The sequence below is a fragment of the Nesoenas mayeri genome (genome assembly GCF_963082525.1).
Source record: "Nesoenas mayeri genome assembly, chromosome: 20".
Lineage (NCBI taxonomy): Eukaryota > Metazoa > Chordata > Aves > Columbiformes > Columbidae > Nesoenas > Nesoenas mayeri.
In genome coordinates, this window is record NC_137569.1 from 3,320,306 (window position 1) to 3,338,568 (window position 18,263).

Consider the following 18,263-nt stretch of genomic DNA (forward strand, 5'->3'; position numbering starts at 1 on the left):
AGGGGAGAAACACCCTAAAGGGACCGGGGCGCAGGAGGAGCCCAGCACCCAGGGGAGCCCCGCCGGGGAACCCGGGGGTCAGGAGGTTCCCCAGCACCCCCCCGGTGTCCCGATCCCGGTCCCGCTCACCGCGGCCATGTGTCCGCGCGCCCCACGTGCGCCGGAAGCGGCGCCTCCCGGCGGGCGGCCCCGGACGCGGCGCTGCTGCCCCCGGGCGGCCGGCGGTGGGAACAGCGCAAAACCGCAGAGCCACGGGTTCGAGGCCGCTCCGGGGCAACTTCCACAGTGACCACACAGGCGCTTTTTATCGAGTTTCTAAAACAGCAGCAAAACCAGGAAAAAATATCCCAAATATCTCATTCCGCTAAGAAATTAACCCGAGGCCGCTGCCTGCCCAGTTGCTGCGTGTAAGAAGGGCTGGGGCTGCAATGAGACACAGTTTATTCACCACATCAACACCAGCTCATGGGGCTGGACATCCATTCAAACATTTAAAAAATGTGCAAATATACTAAGAACAAACTGCTTAAGGGTTGGTTTGTCTTTTCTTTCATAAACCCCCAGGACTCACATTTAAAACAAACAAACAAACAAACTTGTAAAGTCAAATCCCATCAAAACAGAAAACAGACACAAATTTTAATATTTATATATTTTAAATCAAAACACAATTAAATATAGTATGTTTTAAGTACATGAATAATCAGGCATGAGAGAAATAAGAGGTGGTACATAGTACCAAAAACCTATACACAGCCTTTTTTGCTTTTTTAATAGACAATACAGTGTCTCTATACAATCGAATATTGCAACAGAATAACATTTGCTAGTCAATCAAGATATTCTGAACACTGGAGATGATTTGAGTTCTTTGCAAAGTGATTTTGTTTTTTGCACAAGTTTGAGGAAAAAAGCAATCGTAAAATAAAAATCCCAAAATCAAAGTGTTGTAGCCTAAAAATGCAATAACATAATGGTGACACACTGAGTGGTTTTAATACCCTGCAAAATCAATTCACTGGGAAAAGAAACCAAATCAAAACAGAGGTGTTGTGTAACATGGTGGCTTTTTTACTTCAGCTAAGGGGTTTGCAAATGTTGATAATGCCAAGGAAAAGGCCAGAGGTCATTAAAAATCACTTCTTTGTAAACCAAACATCTGGAATTAAGATACTCTGTGGGCTGGAGGACAACAAGCTATGGAGAATGGCAGCAATTACTGTTTTCCTTGCTCATGGGATGGAGGGGAAAGAAAATGGAGTGGTGTGGAGGGTACGGCTCCTTGGGAGGGCGGCAGGAGGGCAGGACGGGCGTTCGCCTGCAGAAGAGCTCAAGGCTTCGCTCCCCTTCATTCTGCGCTGCCTTCAGAGTTAATGCAGTTATGAAGTCAAATACATTTATCTTACAGTTGAATACACACCTATTTCAAGTAAGGAAAAATAAACCTTAAAACTTTTCAGCTCATTCACTGCCAACAAATTCACCGTTTCAGGTTCACTTCTCCGACGGCCGATTTGGGGACGCGCCCCGTGGCCTTTCCAATTACGTGTTCAAAAATTACAAGTAGTAGAACTAGAAACTACAGCAAAACCTTCCCCTCTTTGTTGTGGCTTGTGTCCCATTCCAGATATTTTGCTTAAAAGTCCTTTGGAGACAGGTCAAGAATTTGTGAAGCTGATCACAGTTTCTCAGTGACACATCTGCAAACTGTGTCTTCATCTCTTTAAAAACCATCATTATTGTGATGCCACATACAACAGGAAAAAGTGTTTCTTCACGCTCTACAGTGGAGGTACAGGATTGCTTCTTTTTAATTCTTCCTTATAAACGAGGGAGCTCTCGGCGGTTGGAGTAACAGTGCTTTGTTTTTATTGGCTGTGTTAAAGAATCCACCAAACGGGAAAGTTCACTCATTCTCGAAGCGGAAAACCAGATTTCCTGTTCTGGTGTTTCTAAAATCATAGCTGGAAAACGAAGAACAGGGTTAGAGTTCATTCGACCCTAAAACGTACAAGGCAATCGCTCAACAGGAAGATGTTTTGTGTTTAAAAATGCTGCAGCCAGGTACCCTGGAGTTTGGGAGAGGAAAAAACACTAATCCCACAACACACTCAACCTTCCAATGATTGTAACTGTCCTGGCTTAATTGAATCCAGAGCATCTGCAGCCACTTGGTACTTCTAAATACTGTGCTGAGAGACCTCTTCATCTAGCCAGCCTGGAATCATGTCATTTGCAGCCGAGCTATTAAGTGAAATCATTATACAAATCATTTAACTCCTCTATTAAAAATAAAACAGTCACATAGTGAAACTATGGATCCATCCGTTTGGGTCTTATCACTGGGCTTAGGCACATGTTTACCTTCAATAATAATAGAAGCACAGGTTAATTTAACACAGTCAGATGCCTGGAAGCCAGAAAGTATCAGACATTGACTTGGTGAACTGCTGTCGTCATTGTCACAAAATTTAACTGTTGCATCAGAACCTTTTTGTTTTAAAAACAACAGAGAATGTGTGGACTTGTACAACAACAAGTAGCTAAACAACAATGTCCAACACTAAACCATCAGCCTACGGACAGGGCTGCTGTGTGTGTTACTGCACCCAACAGACAAGCTCCAGCTGTACTGACACTTTAGGTGATTGCACCAGCATTCATTAACATGAAACAGCAAGCGTGAACTCAAACAGGAATTACAGCATTGATCCTGCAACACAAATAACCCTTTTAACTGACATGGCAGCTTGTAAAGACTCAAAATGAAAAGAATTTTATCGCTTGCACAAGAGAACCACTGTTAAGAAATTCTGACATCATACATAGGCTGAAATGCTTCCAACCTCCGTTTCTTCACGTGACGCTGTGTCGTTTGAACATTTACCAGCGTGGGTTCCAGAGGAGAGAGCTCTGCTCACCCCACAGGCCGGCGTCACTCAGACGCAGGCAGTTCCGCCCCCTCTTACCTTCGTGACCTTCTCCGAAGGCTGTTCACACTGCGCCTGCTGCATAACGTCATTGACGATCATCTTCGCTATCCTCCACGCCATCTCTTCTTGAGCCTGACGGAGAAAAGACGTCCCAAAAGGCAGATAGCTTCACGTTCTTACAGTAAAAATACCATGCTTTCAGTACAATTCACACGCTCGGCCTTGGAGACGCCGTTAACCTTCACAACTCAGCAACCTGGAGTAAACGTATCCTCCCTCGATGGAAATGCACCAGGTTTCCATGTACAGCATTAACCTCAACTATCATATTTATGGCTTGATGCTATTTCCCAAAAAATTATATAAAAATAAATAAATATATATATAAATTTATATTTATATTTATCTGTTGGGCAGTTTTCCAAGCCTCTCCAAGGGAGAAGAAATGCAGCCTGTAATCCACATACAGTGGTCACTCCACAGTAAAAACCAAAGAGCAACAGCACCTCCACTCCTATTTGCAGATCTTATTAACAGCACAGTAAGAAAAATCTTGACTGCAAGCACACAGTTCACCATTATATTAGTTAAACCAGCAAGCACTGGCAAAAATAAAACTAGTTTCACACATTAAATTATATTTAGCACACAGAGGCTGACAGTTCTTGTTGGAGCATCAAAAAGATCCTCAGAGAAACAGCCAGGATTAGGAACTTCAGTACTCTACTTCCATAATCTACACCCCAAAGTAAGTCACAAGGACAACATAAAAGAGGACATACCTCATCTGTGTTTCCTTGAACCCATTTCTTCATTGCTTGTGAAAACATGGACCCTGGTCGAGATAAAAAAACAGCAAGCAGGGTATATTAGCAAACTGTGGCACAGCTCTACAAACGCTAATTGCTACCATCCTTCTGACGGGTTTGCTGGTGATACAGAAGCCAGGAGAGCGACGGGAAGGACAAGGGATGGCGTGGAGCCATGGTTCACGGACACCGAGCCCCAGCCGTTTCTCTTTACCAGAGCCGCAAAGCGGCATTGACAGCAGATCCCAAACTGGGTGGGAAGCGTGTGGAGAGCTGAAGTTCTTTTTCATCTCGAGACCAAATCTTTGCAGGTTTGATCATCAGCTCAGCTGTTAGTGGGTTTCATCCCTGCCAGGTTCCATCGACAGCTCCAACTCCCACAGGCTGCTCATACTCCCAGGAGTCCAGCTGGACCAGAAAAGCAGAATTTGGGTAGGAAACTGGGCCAGAGATGCGTTTTGCCTCAGTACAGGACAATCCCCTAAGCATCTCTGCCTTAAAACACATCTGGAAAGAGTCAAGAACCTTGTTTATCTTGACTGCAGTAGGGGCGGTTCTGCAGATGTTTACAGAAATGGAGAGAAAAAGCAAAACAAACCTTTTGATTTTTTGACATCAGGCTCCGGTTCAGACTCTCTGATAAACTGTCCCAGGTCACTGACTCGGCCAAACGTCATCTTCCTGAACAGAGGAGGAGGGAAAGAACCACATGGGTTACCAAGAGAACTTGGGCACCGTGGAAAGTTACCAGTCAAGAAAACAAAAAAGGCCATCACAATAAAGACTCTAGTGTCCCAAGACTGGAATTTTTCCAATTACCAGCTTTTCCACCTAAAATTCATATATTAGGGAAAAAAAACTCCCGCTCTTCTCACATATATGAATTAGAAATGTATCTTAAAAATTCTTCTAGAAACTAGAAGTAGGGAAATGCTTCAATGACTCAATCGTAAAGGCACATCATTAGGGAGAAAAGAGCTTACAAGACCTACAAGGACAAGAGACTGGTACACAACAGAAAAGCGAAGTAGCTACAGAAACAATGAATTTCTGTATGAGATCCACAGAGCAGAAGAGCTTTATAACAAAGAACAACTTTAGAAACAAAAGAATCGCTTGCAACCTGCTAAAGAAATGAAGCACAAGCCCTTCTCTACCACAGGGGTAGGGAGCAATAAAAATCGCACGTTACATTATCAAAGGCACCTGAGCTTATTCTTTTCTGTTCCAACCCCAAATAGGAACTACTTTGCTGTATTTTGGACTCAAAGAGGAATAATAACTAGGAGAAAGAGAAAAAACAATTGGAAATGTTTTTCTGGTCAGGGAAACATTCACTATGACACTGGTGTTAAATCACAATACTGAAATAAATTAACTTTCAAATATTAACACATACTAAGATTGCAACACGTTGTATTTATGCGTATTCTCAGTGCAGGAGGACACAGCAAAAATGAAAGAGAGGTGAAACAACTAGAAAGAACGAGATACACTGAATGAATCTTACCCTGCATATGTTCGTTGATATAAAGATTCTGGATCCAGACTTGCAGCATCTACAATTATTGCTTCATCAAAATTTTTCAGGATTTTAACATTAGCCTTTTTGACATTGGACTACAAATAAAAATTCTAAGTATTAGTGTCCAATGCAGACAACCAATGGCTTATCAAAACTGCAATTTTAGTGCTTTTACACTTAGATAAACCTCCATAAAGTCTCTAAGCAAGCATAAAAGGATTAGAGAGCATCTACACAGCATTGAAATCCCGTTGCAGTACGACGTTGTTTTTAAACAGAGGACTACAACAAATCTGACGCACACCCTTCCATGTCAACGCTGCTGGAACTCAGCAGCAAGTAAACCAAACACGTCCTGAGGACACAGAGGTTCATGTTAAAGTGGAACGGGAAGTTTCAAATTACAAGATGCTTCCTTACAGCACAGGAACTTTGATATTGATACAGAAAAGTGATCACAGCATTTCCTCTAACAGATCAAACCCTAAAACTCATACCTGGGAGGCAGATCCATCCGGGCCCCCAACAGAGTCGCTGTCAGGAGAGCTACCAGGGCCGTGAATACTCAGGGCAATATTCCCTCCTGGAAATTCATCTCCTCGTACTGAATGGATGAGGTCATTCAAGTATTTGTAGTAAAGGTTGCTGGACAAGAAACCAGGTAAAAAAACCTGAGAGACAGAAGAAGGAACCTTCTTTAATCACGGCTGCACAACTGCTGTAGATCGTTTGCAGAACAGAGGGGACACACAAACGTCTCAGTTTCTGTGTAGATGCTACGCTGGTAAGTGTCCACACACAGGATTATTCTGGATTAGCAACTGCATTGCTTTAAATTTGAATCCTACTGCAAAACAACTATGTACTAAGCAAAAATCTCCAGTAGCTGGAACTGAAGTTCAATGTATTTTTTACCTCTAGAATGGCCTGACAACCCAACAGTTCTACAGTTGCTTTGCTACACTGTTCAAAAATCAGCAGCAGCTCCAGAATCAAACCATTAAGCTCCAGTACCTACACAGCCCAGAGTTACACTATCGGCCACACCACTGGTACTGGATTTGCAAACAAGTGCTGCTAGCAGGAAGGACAGTTTTCTAAAGGTACATAATAAGATGTTGATAGCTACTCACATGGGATGAAATTCTGTTACTTCCATTAAAATGCAATAATCATCCAAGACAAACATTTCACAGCGAATTAACAGAAGTCAGTGAGTGGTATCTTTTAAAATCAGGCTGGCGAAAATAGGCCAGCAAATTTGGCTAAAGCTCTTATCTAATATTATCGAGGTAAAGAGGAAGTCAGGAAAAGAACAGAACAAATCAGAGACGCTAAAGTGGATGCTAAACACGCTGCAGAATAAAAGCCATTCTGAAGAAGGTATCTCACCGTCTCCATGGTGGTCCACGCTTGCCGTAAGGGAGTCGTGAAACAGTTGGGGAGAGGACCCCCTTCCCTGCAGATGTTGGACTCGATCTCCAGCCTCACCGAGTCATCAAACCCCAGGGGATGTGTGGCTTGAAGGGAGAAATACCTGCAGCGCCGGGCGGGGGAACGAGACAACACAAAGGGATTAGTGAAACTCCGCAGGTGGTTGGTACCCAGCCTTTCCACCGAAAGCCATTCATTGTGCTGCAGCCACCAGATGGTGCTGGCTTCAAAATCATATGTACAACTGATCCTCACCAAGAACAGGCGAAAAACATCCCCGATTCACAGAAATATTTTTGATAAAGCCTTGGCCTTAAGACACAGATAAAAGAAACCAAGCAACATGCGGCTACTGACGAGCAGAATCTGACACACGCAGCTTTGCAGCAGGGAACACCTGAAACTCTGAAGTGGCGTTTTCTCTACTAATCACATCATTGAAAACTGAATTTGTGGATGAAGTGGGGGAATGATTGATCAAAGCGAATTGTTTTGCTTCCTCTCCAAATATTATTTCCTATTAGGGTAATAACAAGCTCACAGCAATGAGTCTCTCACACTTCAGCTTAAGAACAAAGTTTTTTCTGGAAGCAGTTTTGATGTCCATCTTCCAGTTGCATTATTGTGATGGTTTAGTACAAAATAAAGGACAAAAGTTACAGTACTGAAAGTCTGACATCAAAAGGGATCTGGTCACTTCCTTAAAAAAAGGAAAGTCTTTTAAATATTAACAAGTCCTATTTGGCTTTTACTATGTGTGATAACAGCTCCTACAGCCTATTTTAAATTGATAGCCTTAAGGTTTTTCTATAGTGATGCATCTGCTATTGGGTTTATATCCTTTACCTTTTTAACTGGCAATCAATTGGCTCAAGTAATTGAGTCCTGAAAATTCTGAACTGTGTTTAAGAACGGAGTTCTTATAAGGATTTTCTCCATATGTATAAAAACATTTAAAAGTTACTTTGTGCATAGACATCGAAAGCCACCTTAATAAAAGGCATTTCAGCATAACAGTGCACGACTGCACAGTGTGGTTTGCAGATGGAAAGTTCCTTTTGCACAGTGCAACGCAGAAGTATAAGCACAAAATCAGAGCTTCAAAAACAAGTAACTGTTGAATTCCCTCACTTGTCATATAAAATCATGGCATCGTTCTGTGCTTCTTGCCCATCATACTGGCCTTTTTTGGCAGCAAGTTGAGACTGGAAGTTATCTGCTGCCAACCAGAACTGCAATACGTTAACTGCGTCTTCCTTCTCCATGTACTAGAAGGGAAATTAAAAAAGAAGATAAATTTAAAAAGTTTTAGCAAGAAACTTTTAGTAAGAACAGACAAACCTGCTCCTTCCCATTTAAAACAAGAAAGATAGTCCATATGTTAATGATGCAAAATAGTCACTAGGGCATATAAATATTCTGAATTTTCAGGTGAAGTGTCACAGACAGATTTAGTTCATTTAAAAAAAACAAAGGAACTCCTGACATTTCTTTTCTGTACTGATTTTCACATTACGTTTCCAAACAACTATTTGTATGATACTAAAGGCAAAGACAAATTTCATGCTATGTTTAGCTTACAGTGAACTGAGCGTATTGTCTTCCCAGCTTGCTGTTTCAAACTACACCGGCTTGTCTGACTCTCAGGACAAGTATTTTACTACTCACAGATGATTCCCTAAAGGCCGAGGACACCACAACTGCAAAATCATACATTTAACCTACCGCATCCCAATCTGGTGCCCTCTCCATTGTAAAACGAGTGAATTATTTGTTATCTGTAATAACAATTAAGGCTTTCAAAGTCACTGCTTCGTTTGGCAAGATTAAGGTGACTATGTGAAAGGCTCTACAAGCAGAGGGGCACTTGGAAACACTCACTAACTGGAAAAGATCTGCACACATACTCGTTCTACAACACAGTGTGCAGGTTTGAACATTTGAGATACTTCTACACACAGTCAGGAAAAGTTTAATGCATTTTCTCCAAGAAAAAGACACACCTCATCTTTTTGGTTATATCTGAGGTATCTATTAGAGCCATGAGGGAATTAACAGCTTTCTCCATTTGATAGAAAGGAATTATTGAAACAAAACAAAGCCTAACACTCACCTCGGAGAAATAGAACAAGGCTGATTCACAGAAAAGTATGTCAGCCAAATAAACAGTCCCACTAGTCAGCACCTCAATCTGATATTTACAGAAATGATGACTTCGCAAAAATTCACTAAAGTGCCTGCACACAGACAGAATAACCATTAGTTACTAAGGGTCAACAGCATTCAAGGCACCTTATGAACCAATTCTTGCCCCAGAACTCTTATACTTTTAGTCAGATATAGGAAAAACAAGCAAGAAACCGCACAGGTTTACAAATGACACAAGGAAGATATCAAGAACGCACTAATAGCGCACACATGCAACTACAACAAATGATCACGAGAATGGATTTGGAGGAAAACTTAAAAAAAAGTGATATGGTTTTGCCTCCACACACTTTTTTAACAGAACCACCTTTTGCAAAAGGATGGTAGGCACAAGAAACCGAGCCATTCAATCAACTTACTCTTGTTCCATGGCATTAAACACTATTGACTGGGCTGTAACAAAACAGTTCGGATCCACTTGTCCATCTTCCCCGCAAATCTTTGCTGCAATGAAAGACCAAGTTAATTTTAACGTGTGTTTGACCGATCGTGAAGACACGAGCGATGAGTAGTTAATGAAAAACTGCAGTTCAAAGCAACTAGAACCAGCTGGTTCTGACTGTGCAAAAAGAGCTTTCAAAGCACTGCAGATAGCTGAATGATGATATTACAGCTAAAATACTGGATTGAGACTCAAATCTGGATTCCCTCCATAACTGCCAGGAATTCTTTCACTAATTTAAGCAAAGTCTCTGAACGTTATTCTGGGGATACTGCACAGCACTACTGAAAGGTCAGATCCACCAATGCATGTAATGGGATCCACTATCTCTTTACAATCGCCTTTAAAATTCTTAAAATAAAAAGAAATACGAGTGTGTGTGGTAATAAAGGTACATTTCGATGGGGACGGAGGAAGCTCTGAAATGAGGAGGCAGTAGGAATTCTTACCAACTATGTCATTTCTCATTGCTTCTGTAATGGGTATTGGTTTAGCAGCATCTGGAGAAATATATTTGGTAAAAGTACTAACTGCATCCCGTTCTATACCTACAAGGAAGAAATACAGAATAAAACTTTAAATTCCTTGGTATATGTCTAAAATTAGGAGTTAATAACAAAGGCCCGCTCTTCAGAAAAGTGAGTATCTAATCATCAGTGACAAGTTTCCATCCAATGAGGTTTTCAGTCCACTCCTTGATACTTCTCTACTGCCAAGCTGCAGCGCCCATGGTATCTCCAGCCAGGTCACAACAAGCCCAGCATGGAGGGACTTGGGAGATGGAACAAAGCAACACAGCTCGGAATTCCAGCAGGTGAGACGAGCACCCTCTTCCTCAGCTGCACCCCTAAGTCCCAGAAGTAATGCCCTTCTGGCAAGAACTGCAGTGAAATTCCCAATTTCTCACTCTCATCACAGAGAACAGAAAGCGCTCACATCATAAAGGAATTAAAAGGAAAAAGAAAAATCTGAAAATGGGAAGCCTCAGAACATGCACACTTTACATGTCATCCTTCAAGAGAGTTGGGACATTGCTTTGGAAGAGAAGAAAAGAAATTATACTCCAGACTTTCCAGATTTCCCCAAGCCAACCTCGTTCTTCCAAATTCTTTTCACATGTCAGAAAGCAGCTGTGCTACATGACTACAGTAACATTGTGTTTAAGATACTTTGGGGCTGAGGTTATGTACTGTGGAGCTACATGATCGGTAACTATGTGAGCAAGACAAACTGCAAGAGAAAGGGATGCAACAAAAGGAAACGGTTGGGCAAACAAAAGGAACCAATGTGAAGAACAGAGCGCTTCCTTTCTGTCTATAGACTTGCACAAACGAGGGAGGACTGAGTAGATGCAAAGTAGAGAAACAGGTTACTGTGTGTGTAGCTTTCTATCAAATGTAAATATTTGAATTTCATCCTTACTTCCTGTAGCCTCTGAAGACATGGACTCCCAATGAGAACAGATCAGTTCCAAGGGGAGGAACTCTATCAAATAAATCCAAGAACAAAACCAGTATGTTCCACACAAGAATCTCTACAAGTCTGTTGTAACGATTACTTATGTCATTTTGCATGGCACAGGATATTTACCTTCTGTGGAAAGTTAATTATCAATTCTCAGTCCCATCATCCAAATTCTCTGCAATTCCTTTAAGCTGGGGCTGGGATGGGTGAGGGAAGAGGGGACATTGCAATGTTCATCTTCATTTCTTAATATTACATGTGTAGGAACAGAAGTAACCTAAGCTTATTAGAGTACATAATGATTTTGAAGTCTCTTCAGCAGCACATTTATTTCTGAACAACCAGACAGTCAAATAATACATAGCTCAAACTGACCATTAGCTTATGTGGCAAGTTAACATTACCGACATACACGATTATTTTCCTCCTTGCAACATCTTATCACGCTCACAAAGAACAAGCGAGGAGCGCGGCAGCTCATGGTACAAAGCAGCAGCAGGTATGTTCCCCATTCCCCCAAATTTTTAAGAAAGGGAACCCACGGCACTTACTTTTCATTAGTTTTCCTGACAAGTCTTTTAGTGCAGAAGAAGGGCTGTTTCTATTTGATACTGTAAGCTTGGAAGATTCTTGCTGATCAGCTGGAACAGAATAGGTCCCCGTCTCCGATTTTCTTAGACAAAGAAGACTGGAGTTGTCGCTCTCCTGACCAGAGAGCACGTGGTTCTGGCTGCTGCCAGTTCTGTCGTTCTTGTCCAAAGCCACCGGCTTGGTCCTGAGCAGAGAGACCATGCTGGAATCTTCCAGTCTCTCCTCGAGCAATCCAGTTGGAGAAGACGACGCGACTTCTTGCTGTTTTGAGGGTGACACCGGCTCCGCCAACGAACTCTGCTTAACTGTGTTCAGGCTGTGTGCTCTTATACGGGACCATGTTGTGGAGTGGAAGCTTTCAGCCTCTAGCCAAAACTTAACCAAATGTTCCATCCTGCGCAGTTCCATAAACTGGATAAAATAAGGGAGCGCTACATTGTCCTGCAGAACTTGTTCAAGGGTCTTTGAAAGGCTTGATTTGGTCTCTTGAGCCTGATAATTCAGACACGATCTGCCTAAAGGAAAATACAAAGGGAATAATTCCATATTGTACTACAGACACTTGTATTGGATACAAAAATGCCCTGCAATGCAACTGATGAAGAGACAATTCCAACTTAATGGTGGTACACAAGGTAAACAAGCCTCTTAACAAATGAATGTGCTGTCCCCATTAAAACCCTTCTCAGATAACAAAGATGCTACTGGAACAGTCACAATTACTATATGTACTTGCCTGAGAACCAAAGGATGGCGAGCACACCAGTAATAAAGAATAAAAAGGAATATTGACAGCGTTACGGAGCTGCTGAAGCCTTACCTAAGTCTCCAAAATGAGCAGCTTCCATGTGACTTGGCTGCTTCTTCAAGGCAGCTGTGCGACTGCTGGAGAAGGAGTCCATGTTGGCAGAGATGGCGTTAATGGCCACGTGGCTTGGTCCTGCGGCCTCCAGCAAGGCGTGATTCCTGGTGCTCCTCTGAGGGGAATGTACTGGTCCTGCAGCTGGAACCAAGACGGGAACCATTAAAAGACAAGGATCCCCAGACCTCTTCTAAGCAGCATCCAATGCCAAGCACCTCAAGACACGCCAGAGAGTTTTCCAGAGTCAATCTTATTAAAAATCTCATTGTATTACTGTCTCGTCGTTGATCAAGGGTCTGATAAAAGACCACAGAAAGAAACAAGTTTTATTATAGCAAGAATAAACTCGCTTCCAATAGATCAGTGGTACCCACCACCTATATTTTCCTTATTCAGTAGCTAAAAGACAGCAAGTCTAAGTTTATATGTGAAATATTATCCCCCGGTCTTCCCACTTCCTTTATCACTGCTATTGTAACGGCTTAATACTTGGTTAAGAGCTTTGTTGCAACATTCTTGCAAATCCATTTCCATTAACTTTTTGAAGGCTAAAACATGTCACAAAAGCCTGAATGAGAAAATAGAGTTTTAATAAGGATATTTTTCAAAAATACATTATTTGCCTCTGTTTGGTTTTAAGAGAAAGGCAATCTCTGACGAAACTCAGATGATCAGGCCAAAGGGTGGCAGACAGTTGCCTGGCTGGAGGCTTCTCATGTAGAACCAGAGCCACGCTCCTCATACGTGTTCAGGCTTTCGTGAATGAGATTCAAATTTCATTTTATATCATGAACATTTGAGGCAAAATTAATCTAAGCATCAAGCACCAGTTCCAAAACCTCCAGACAGCAGCACATTGCTGACCTAACAGCCCACGGAGTAGCTGCTTGCCAAACTGGAACGATGCTCTGTGCAGCAGCTCACAAGGTGTAATACAATACATTTTCAAATTTATTTTTATTTACAGGGTCACCATACGGGAGCCTTTTCCTGCTAAACTTTCAGTCAGTTACTGGAGACTGTAGCTGCACTGAAATCACAGGCTGTGCTATTAAAAGGTCTCTTTCCTGTATTTGACTCGAAAGACAGACCAACAAGGTGAAAAACACCTTTAATTTTCTCAATACCCAGATAACACATTAACAAGCACAGAAACAGGATTTTGGCTGAAGATATAAAAGGAACAGGTCAGATTCACACAAATTACCTCAAGTCCTCTTAGTATTGCAATAAAAACTGTCAAGGTAAATAATCTTGTTTTCCCACGGTTTATAAACCTCCTTCCCGTCAATACTTCTTTCTCCCGCAGCAGCCTGAGCAGCGAGATTTCTGTATCCCCAGAGCAGCGCTGGGACAGCTGTCCAGACCAAGATTCAGATCTTCAGTCTCAACAGCCACATCAACGTTAAATCAGACACTTGCAGCCTCTACTAGACACAGCAAAGCTGCATTTTTCAAACTGCAAAGGATGCCACACATCAGCAAGAAACTTTAGAAGTGATTTGTTACAGATAAATAACCACTATTTGAAAGGTGACTGAATTACATGATCGCTGTGAATTAAAGCTCATGTCTGACTTAATTTAATAACCTCCTGTACTTCCAGATTCAGCAAGATGACCAGGAAAGATTAGTTACTATAAATACTCAGAATTAAGTTTGGGGTTTATTTTGGTATTAATGCATAGGTCACATCTGTGCTCAGTCATAAGGAAATTATTCCACTGGTTAAAAGAAAAATAGCAAATTATATTAGATATCTCAATTTATAGACAAAATAAATATTGATCTTACTTTTAATTGCTTTCACATCTGTGGTCTTTTCTTGTTCTTTGCCTTTCACTGTAAAACACACAGGAAAATGTTAATGCTATTTTGGGTGACTAATGGCATTTACCAGAGACTGGACACAAAAAATTCCCAACTTCAGCAAGTACCAAAGGCAAATCAACTATCATTTTGTTAAAACTAATCTATCATATTTAAATCTGCACATCTAGTCACTGACAGAGACTTTCAAAGTTCTTCTGTTGGTTCACTTTCAAAAGCACAAACCTTATCATCTGTGAATTAAGTCTAATGAAATACAGCAGGTTCAAATTAACATTAGGATGCTTGTTTTCTATATGATGAAAGCAAGGCCATGTTCAAGGTTACTTTAATAAACAGCATTAACTGCAAAGGATGGCATAGATGTGTTTTAAGTGTGGGACACCGACAGATACTCTCTATGAACTAGAAATCACACATCTCAACCCAATGTCTCCCTTGTGTTAGAGGAAGAGCAGTAAAATACACCCAGGCAGAGAGACAGACATGGAACCTGCCCCACAAAGCCAGAGCCAGCCCATGACACACAGTGGGTACCACAGAAACAGCCTGGAAACAAACTGCAAATAGTTAATTCACTCACACATAATCCTGCTTAACTACCGACCCGCCTATGGCGAGCAACTCACGGGAAGACAACGGTTAAAAGTTGTAATGGAAAAGCTTTGGGTTTTTTAATAGGAAGCTCCTGAAGGAAGTGATTGAGGAAATGTGTTTAAAACAAAACTGAAGGAGGACATAAACAGGACAGCACGAGGAACAAGTGAAGCAGTGATATCGAAGAACGTGATCTACCAGTGAAACCACCTCTGGCCGCTCCAGGCTGGGATTATTCCTACAAATAGGTCACCTCAGAACACCGATTGCCAGCCCTTCCAAACCCAACCACCACATAACCCAGACAAACATTTACATCACAAAGCACCAGCAGATTCAAAAAGAGAAGAAAAATAATCCCTTCCTTTTCTGACCTATGTTTTTTTAAAATATTTTAAAGGGAAACTCCAGTCTCCGGTTACATAATTGAGCTGCTGGGTGGCGGCTGCAGCTCTGCCCATGCTGCAGGTCTGCGAACCGGCAACGCAGCATTTCGGATTCAAACCCTCGGCCGGCACATTCCCCCTCTCATACAGAGGGTTCAGCCGCCGTTACAACAGCCGGACTCTGCTAAAACCGAACTCATGCAGCCAGATGCAGCCGTGGACAGTGAGAATAACCAGCTTTTACATAACTGGGGACGTGCTGATATGCAGGTGGAAAATCACTGCAAAAATCTGCACATCTTAAGTAATGCTGAGGGACGATGGGGACAAAGAAACCCCTATACAGTATTATAAACTATCTTTCCAAAATTATTCCAATAGTTGGTTCGTCAAACCAATCCCTATCGGCAATGATTCTCAAGTTTCAGAGTCCTCCATATGCCTATTTTCAGCTTAAATACATCTGTTCCTTCCTACTAACTACTCAGTTGTTCCTCCCTGTCTAATTACCTACTTACTACTTGTAGTACAAACTCCTGGTGCATGTTTCCAACCTCTTCACACACAGGCTGCTTTTGTCCCCACTGGCTTCAAGCAGAACAAAACTAAACAAGTAACAGCAGAGGACAAACCAAAACTGCACGCGACAAACCCCAAATTTAGAGAGTGAAGTTGCACCAGAGGGATTTCCTTTCGCTTCCCTCCAAAAAGCGGATGTCACTCAGTGTCTGTGCGAAACCAGAGAGAGAACTGCGGTATCTGGTGACCGGGGGCTAAAAGTTTGTGACAATTTCCAGCAGCAAATCCCATTCACAAAGCGGTGACGCATCAAACCACCGCAAGCCAGCCACCCGAGACCTAAGAATCTTAATTCATGTCTTGAAATACAGAAGAATGAACAAATCTAAACTGTTCACACATGTATGTGCACAAAAACCAGTACATAATGTCAGAGGTCAGCCACGCAGGACTGTGCGCGTTATTTCCACGTTATCCCCACTGAATGAGCGTGTAGTCCAGCTGTTTTCACCAATAACACTTTCCTAATCTGCCCTCATGCACCCAACTGTTATAATTTTTCAACCTATATCCATCCTCCATTTTCTAGACCTTTATTTTAAGGTCTACGCTAAAAAAGTCTCATTACTGTTTTTTATTTTTCTCTATGTCATGTTTTTATGACCCTCACTGATTTCATTTAAAAGGTGGTTTTAACTTTTATCTGATGCTATATTCTCTTGCACAACAAAGGCTCAACCCAAGAACACATATTGTTTTGGACTGCATGCCTCTAGTCTACAGTTTATCACAAGCCTTAATTTGTTGCTTTTCTCCCAGCTGCAGCTTAAGATCTTCTCTAAAAGGCAGTATCTGAAATGGAGATTATACAAAGCAATATTATTTTATGTACAACCCAGATGAAAGCTTACTTCTGTCCTTCAGAGTGCTTCTCTCGGGCACTTAGTCCTGACTGTGCTTCTCTGACCAAAGATCCTTTAATCACAGCAACACAGATACTCAATTAGTCGTTTCATTACTTTCTCCCTGAGAAAGTTTTCAGCAAAGCTTACATTGTTTCTGTGATTACGCATCACGGTGGAACATCAGCTCCACAATCCTCTCCAGCAATGAAGCAGTAGATGCTATTTTTGAGCAGTTTATATGCAATACAAAAGTTTTATTTTGCAGCTTAACATTAATATGTAAACACTCCAAAAAGGATTATGGCACTTGCAAAACCTTCGGTGGACTTCAAAACTGCTGATGTGAACAGAAGTTTAACCTCATTTCTTGCAAGACTACTGCAAAAACCTCCACAAAGAATGAAATTTTTGACGCTGCTACTTTGGCTGAGCAAGCTCACAACAGGATGTGTCGGTCAAGAGCAAAAACATCACCTCAGATAATACTTTCTTTCCTCCTAACTTACAGCCTTGCCTCCCAAGATGCACATTCTGGGCTTCAGTAACTGAGAAATGCTTCAGGAGGGCGTTGGATGAGCTGCTGCTGGAGGAGCAATGGTCGCACTGCCTGAACTACAGCATTACAGATAACAGCGCTGCTTCCCCTTCCTAAAAGGTGCCACTTTCAACAAAAACCACTCAAACCACGTATTGTGCAGATTGAGAGGGCACCACAGCACATCTCAGCCTGCAGCTCGGGCGCCTCCAAAACATTTCACTCGCAAACAACATTTAAACTACATCCATTTCTGCTATAGGGATGTTATAAATATTTCAGTAGTCCTAAATTTAAAACCTGAGCTTGTGCTCCAGAGCATCAAACGCGTTAGAAAATATACGGTCAACGATTTCTTTGGCTTTCGGGAAGAACTCAGTGCGATGCGGTGCAGTCCCTCTTTCAATTAGGTTTTCCAGCTACTGCTGCAACATCGTTAAGCCTATTATGTTTTTATGAAAAAAACCAAAAATGTATATCGGCGTTGTGAAAAAAACATTCTGCAAACAGTCAGAGAGGTTCAAAAATTGCACGAGACATTTTATACCGCTCCATTTTATACCCCCCCTGCCCCTCCCCGACCCCGAGGCAGGAAAAGGGCCGCGGCATCCCGGGACTGACCGTCGTTCGCAGCGAGCCCGCTCCTCAGGGGCCGAGCGTCCTCCCGGGGCCCGGTCGCCATCCCCGGTGGGGCCGGGCCGGGGCCCAGCGGCCTTGCGGGGGACGAGGCCGGCGGGCGCCCCTCAGCCCCGGGCCTCCCGCCCGCCGTCCCCCTACCTTTCCGCCTGAAGAAGGACATGGTGTCGGGGAGGGGGCGCAGGCGGCCGCTGGGGACGGGGAGGGGGGGGGGAGTAAGGGGAGGGAGAGGGCAAGGGCAGCGAGCTGGGCTCCCTATGAATGAGACTCCTTCCTCCGCCCGCCGCCGCCTCTCCCTCCGCCTCTTCCTCCCGCGGAGGCGCCAGCGGCCGCCATGTTGTCAACAACCGCCCCGCTCCCTCTTCCGGGCAGCCGGCGGCCCGCCGAGCATGACGGGATGCGGACGCGGCCCGTTGCCTTACTCAACATGGCCGCCCCGGCGTCGGGCAGGCGGGCCAATTCGCGAGCCGGGGTGGCCATCTTGGATAAGGGCATTAAGCTCACGGGGCTTCATGGCGGGGGGGCAGCCATCTTTGATGGGGGCAAAGGGGTTTTAATAGGGTGTTTTGGGGACGTTCTGGCAGTTC

At 42.9% G+C, this 18,263-nt stretch overlaps 1 protein-coding gene across 7 annotated transcripts; it reads right to left on the minus strand.

Moving 5' to 3' along the window:
- Nucleotides 1–529: 529 nt before the first annotated feature.
- AKAP10 (A-kinase anchoring protein 10) lies at nt 530–18,033 on the minus strand. Of its 7 annotated transcripts, XM_080357191.1 has the most exons (16): nt 17,662–17,690; nt 14,063–14,110; nt 13,476–13,625; nt 12,227–12,409; nt 11,367–11,921; nt 9,801–9,899; nt 9,269–9,353; nt 8,815–8,938; nt 7,833–7,969; nt 6,660–6,804; nt 5,765–5,938; nt 5,253–5,362; nt 4,341–4,423; nt 3,716–3,768; nt 2,970–3,065; nt 530–1,964 (listed from the first exon to the last, which is right to left on the minus strand). In XM_080357191.1, exons 4-16 carry the CDS (start codon nt 12,306–12,308, stop codon nt 1,959–1,961), a joined length of 1,749 nt encoding a protein of 582 aa, XP_080213317.1. In that variant the 5' UTR covers nt 12,309–12,409; nt 13,476–13,625; nt 14,063–14,110; nt 17,662–17,690; the 3' UTR covers nt 530–1,958. The 7 variants fall into 7 exon arrangements, 4 of the variants coding, with proteins under 4 accessions (XP_080213317.1, XP_080213315.1, XP_080213318.1 ...); XM_080357189.1 differs by lacking the exon at nt 13,476–13,625 and having other exon boundaries at nt 17,662–18,033; XM_080357192.1 differs by lacking the exon at nt 17,662–17,690 and having other exon boundaries at nt 13,476–13,727; nt 14,063–14,083.
- Between the last annotated feature and the right edge of the window lie 230 nt (nt 18,034–18,263).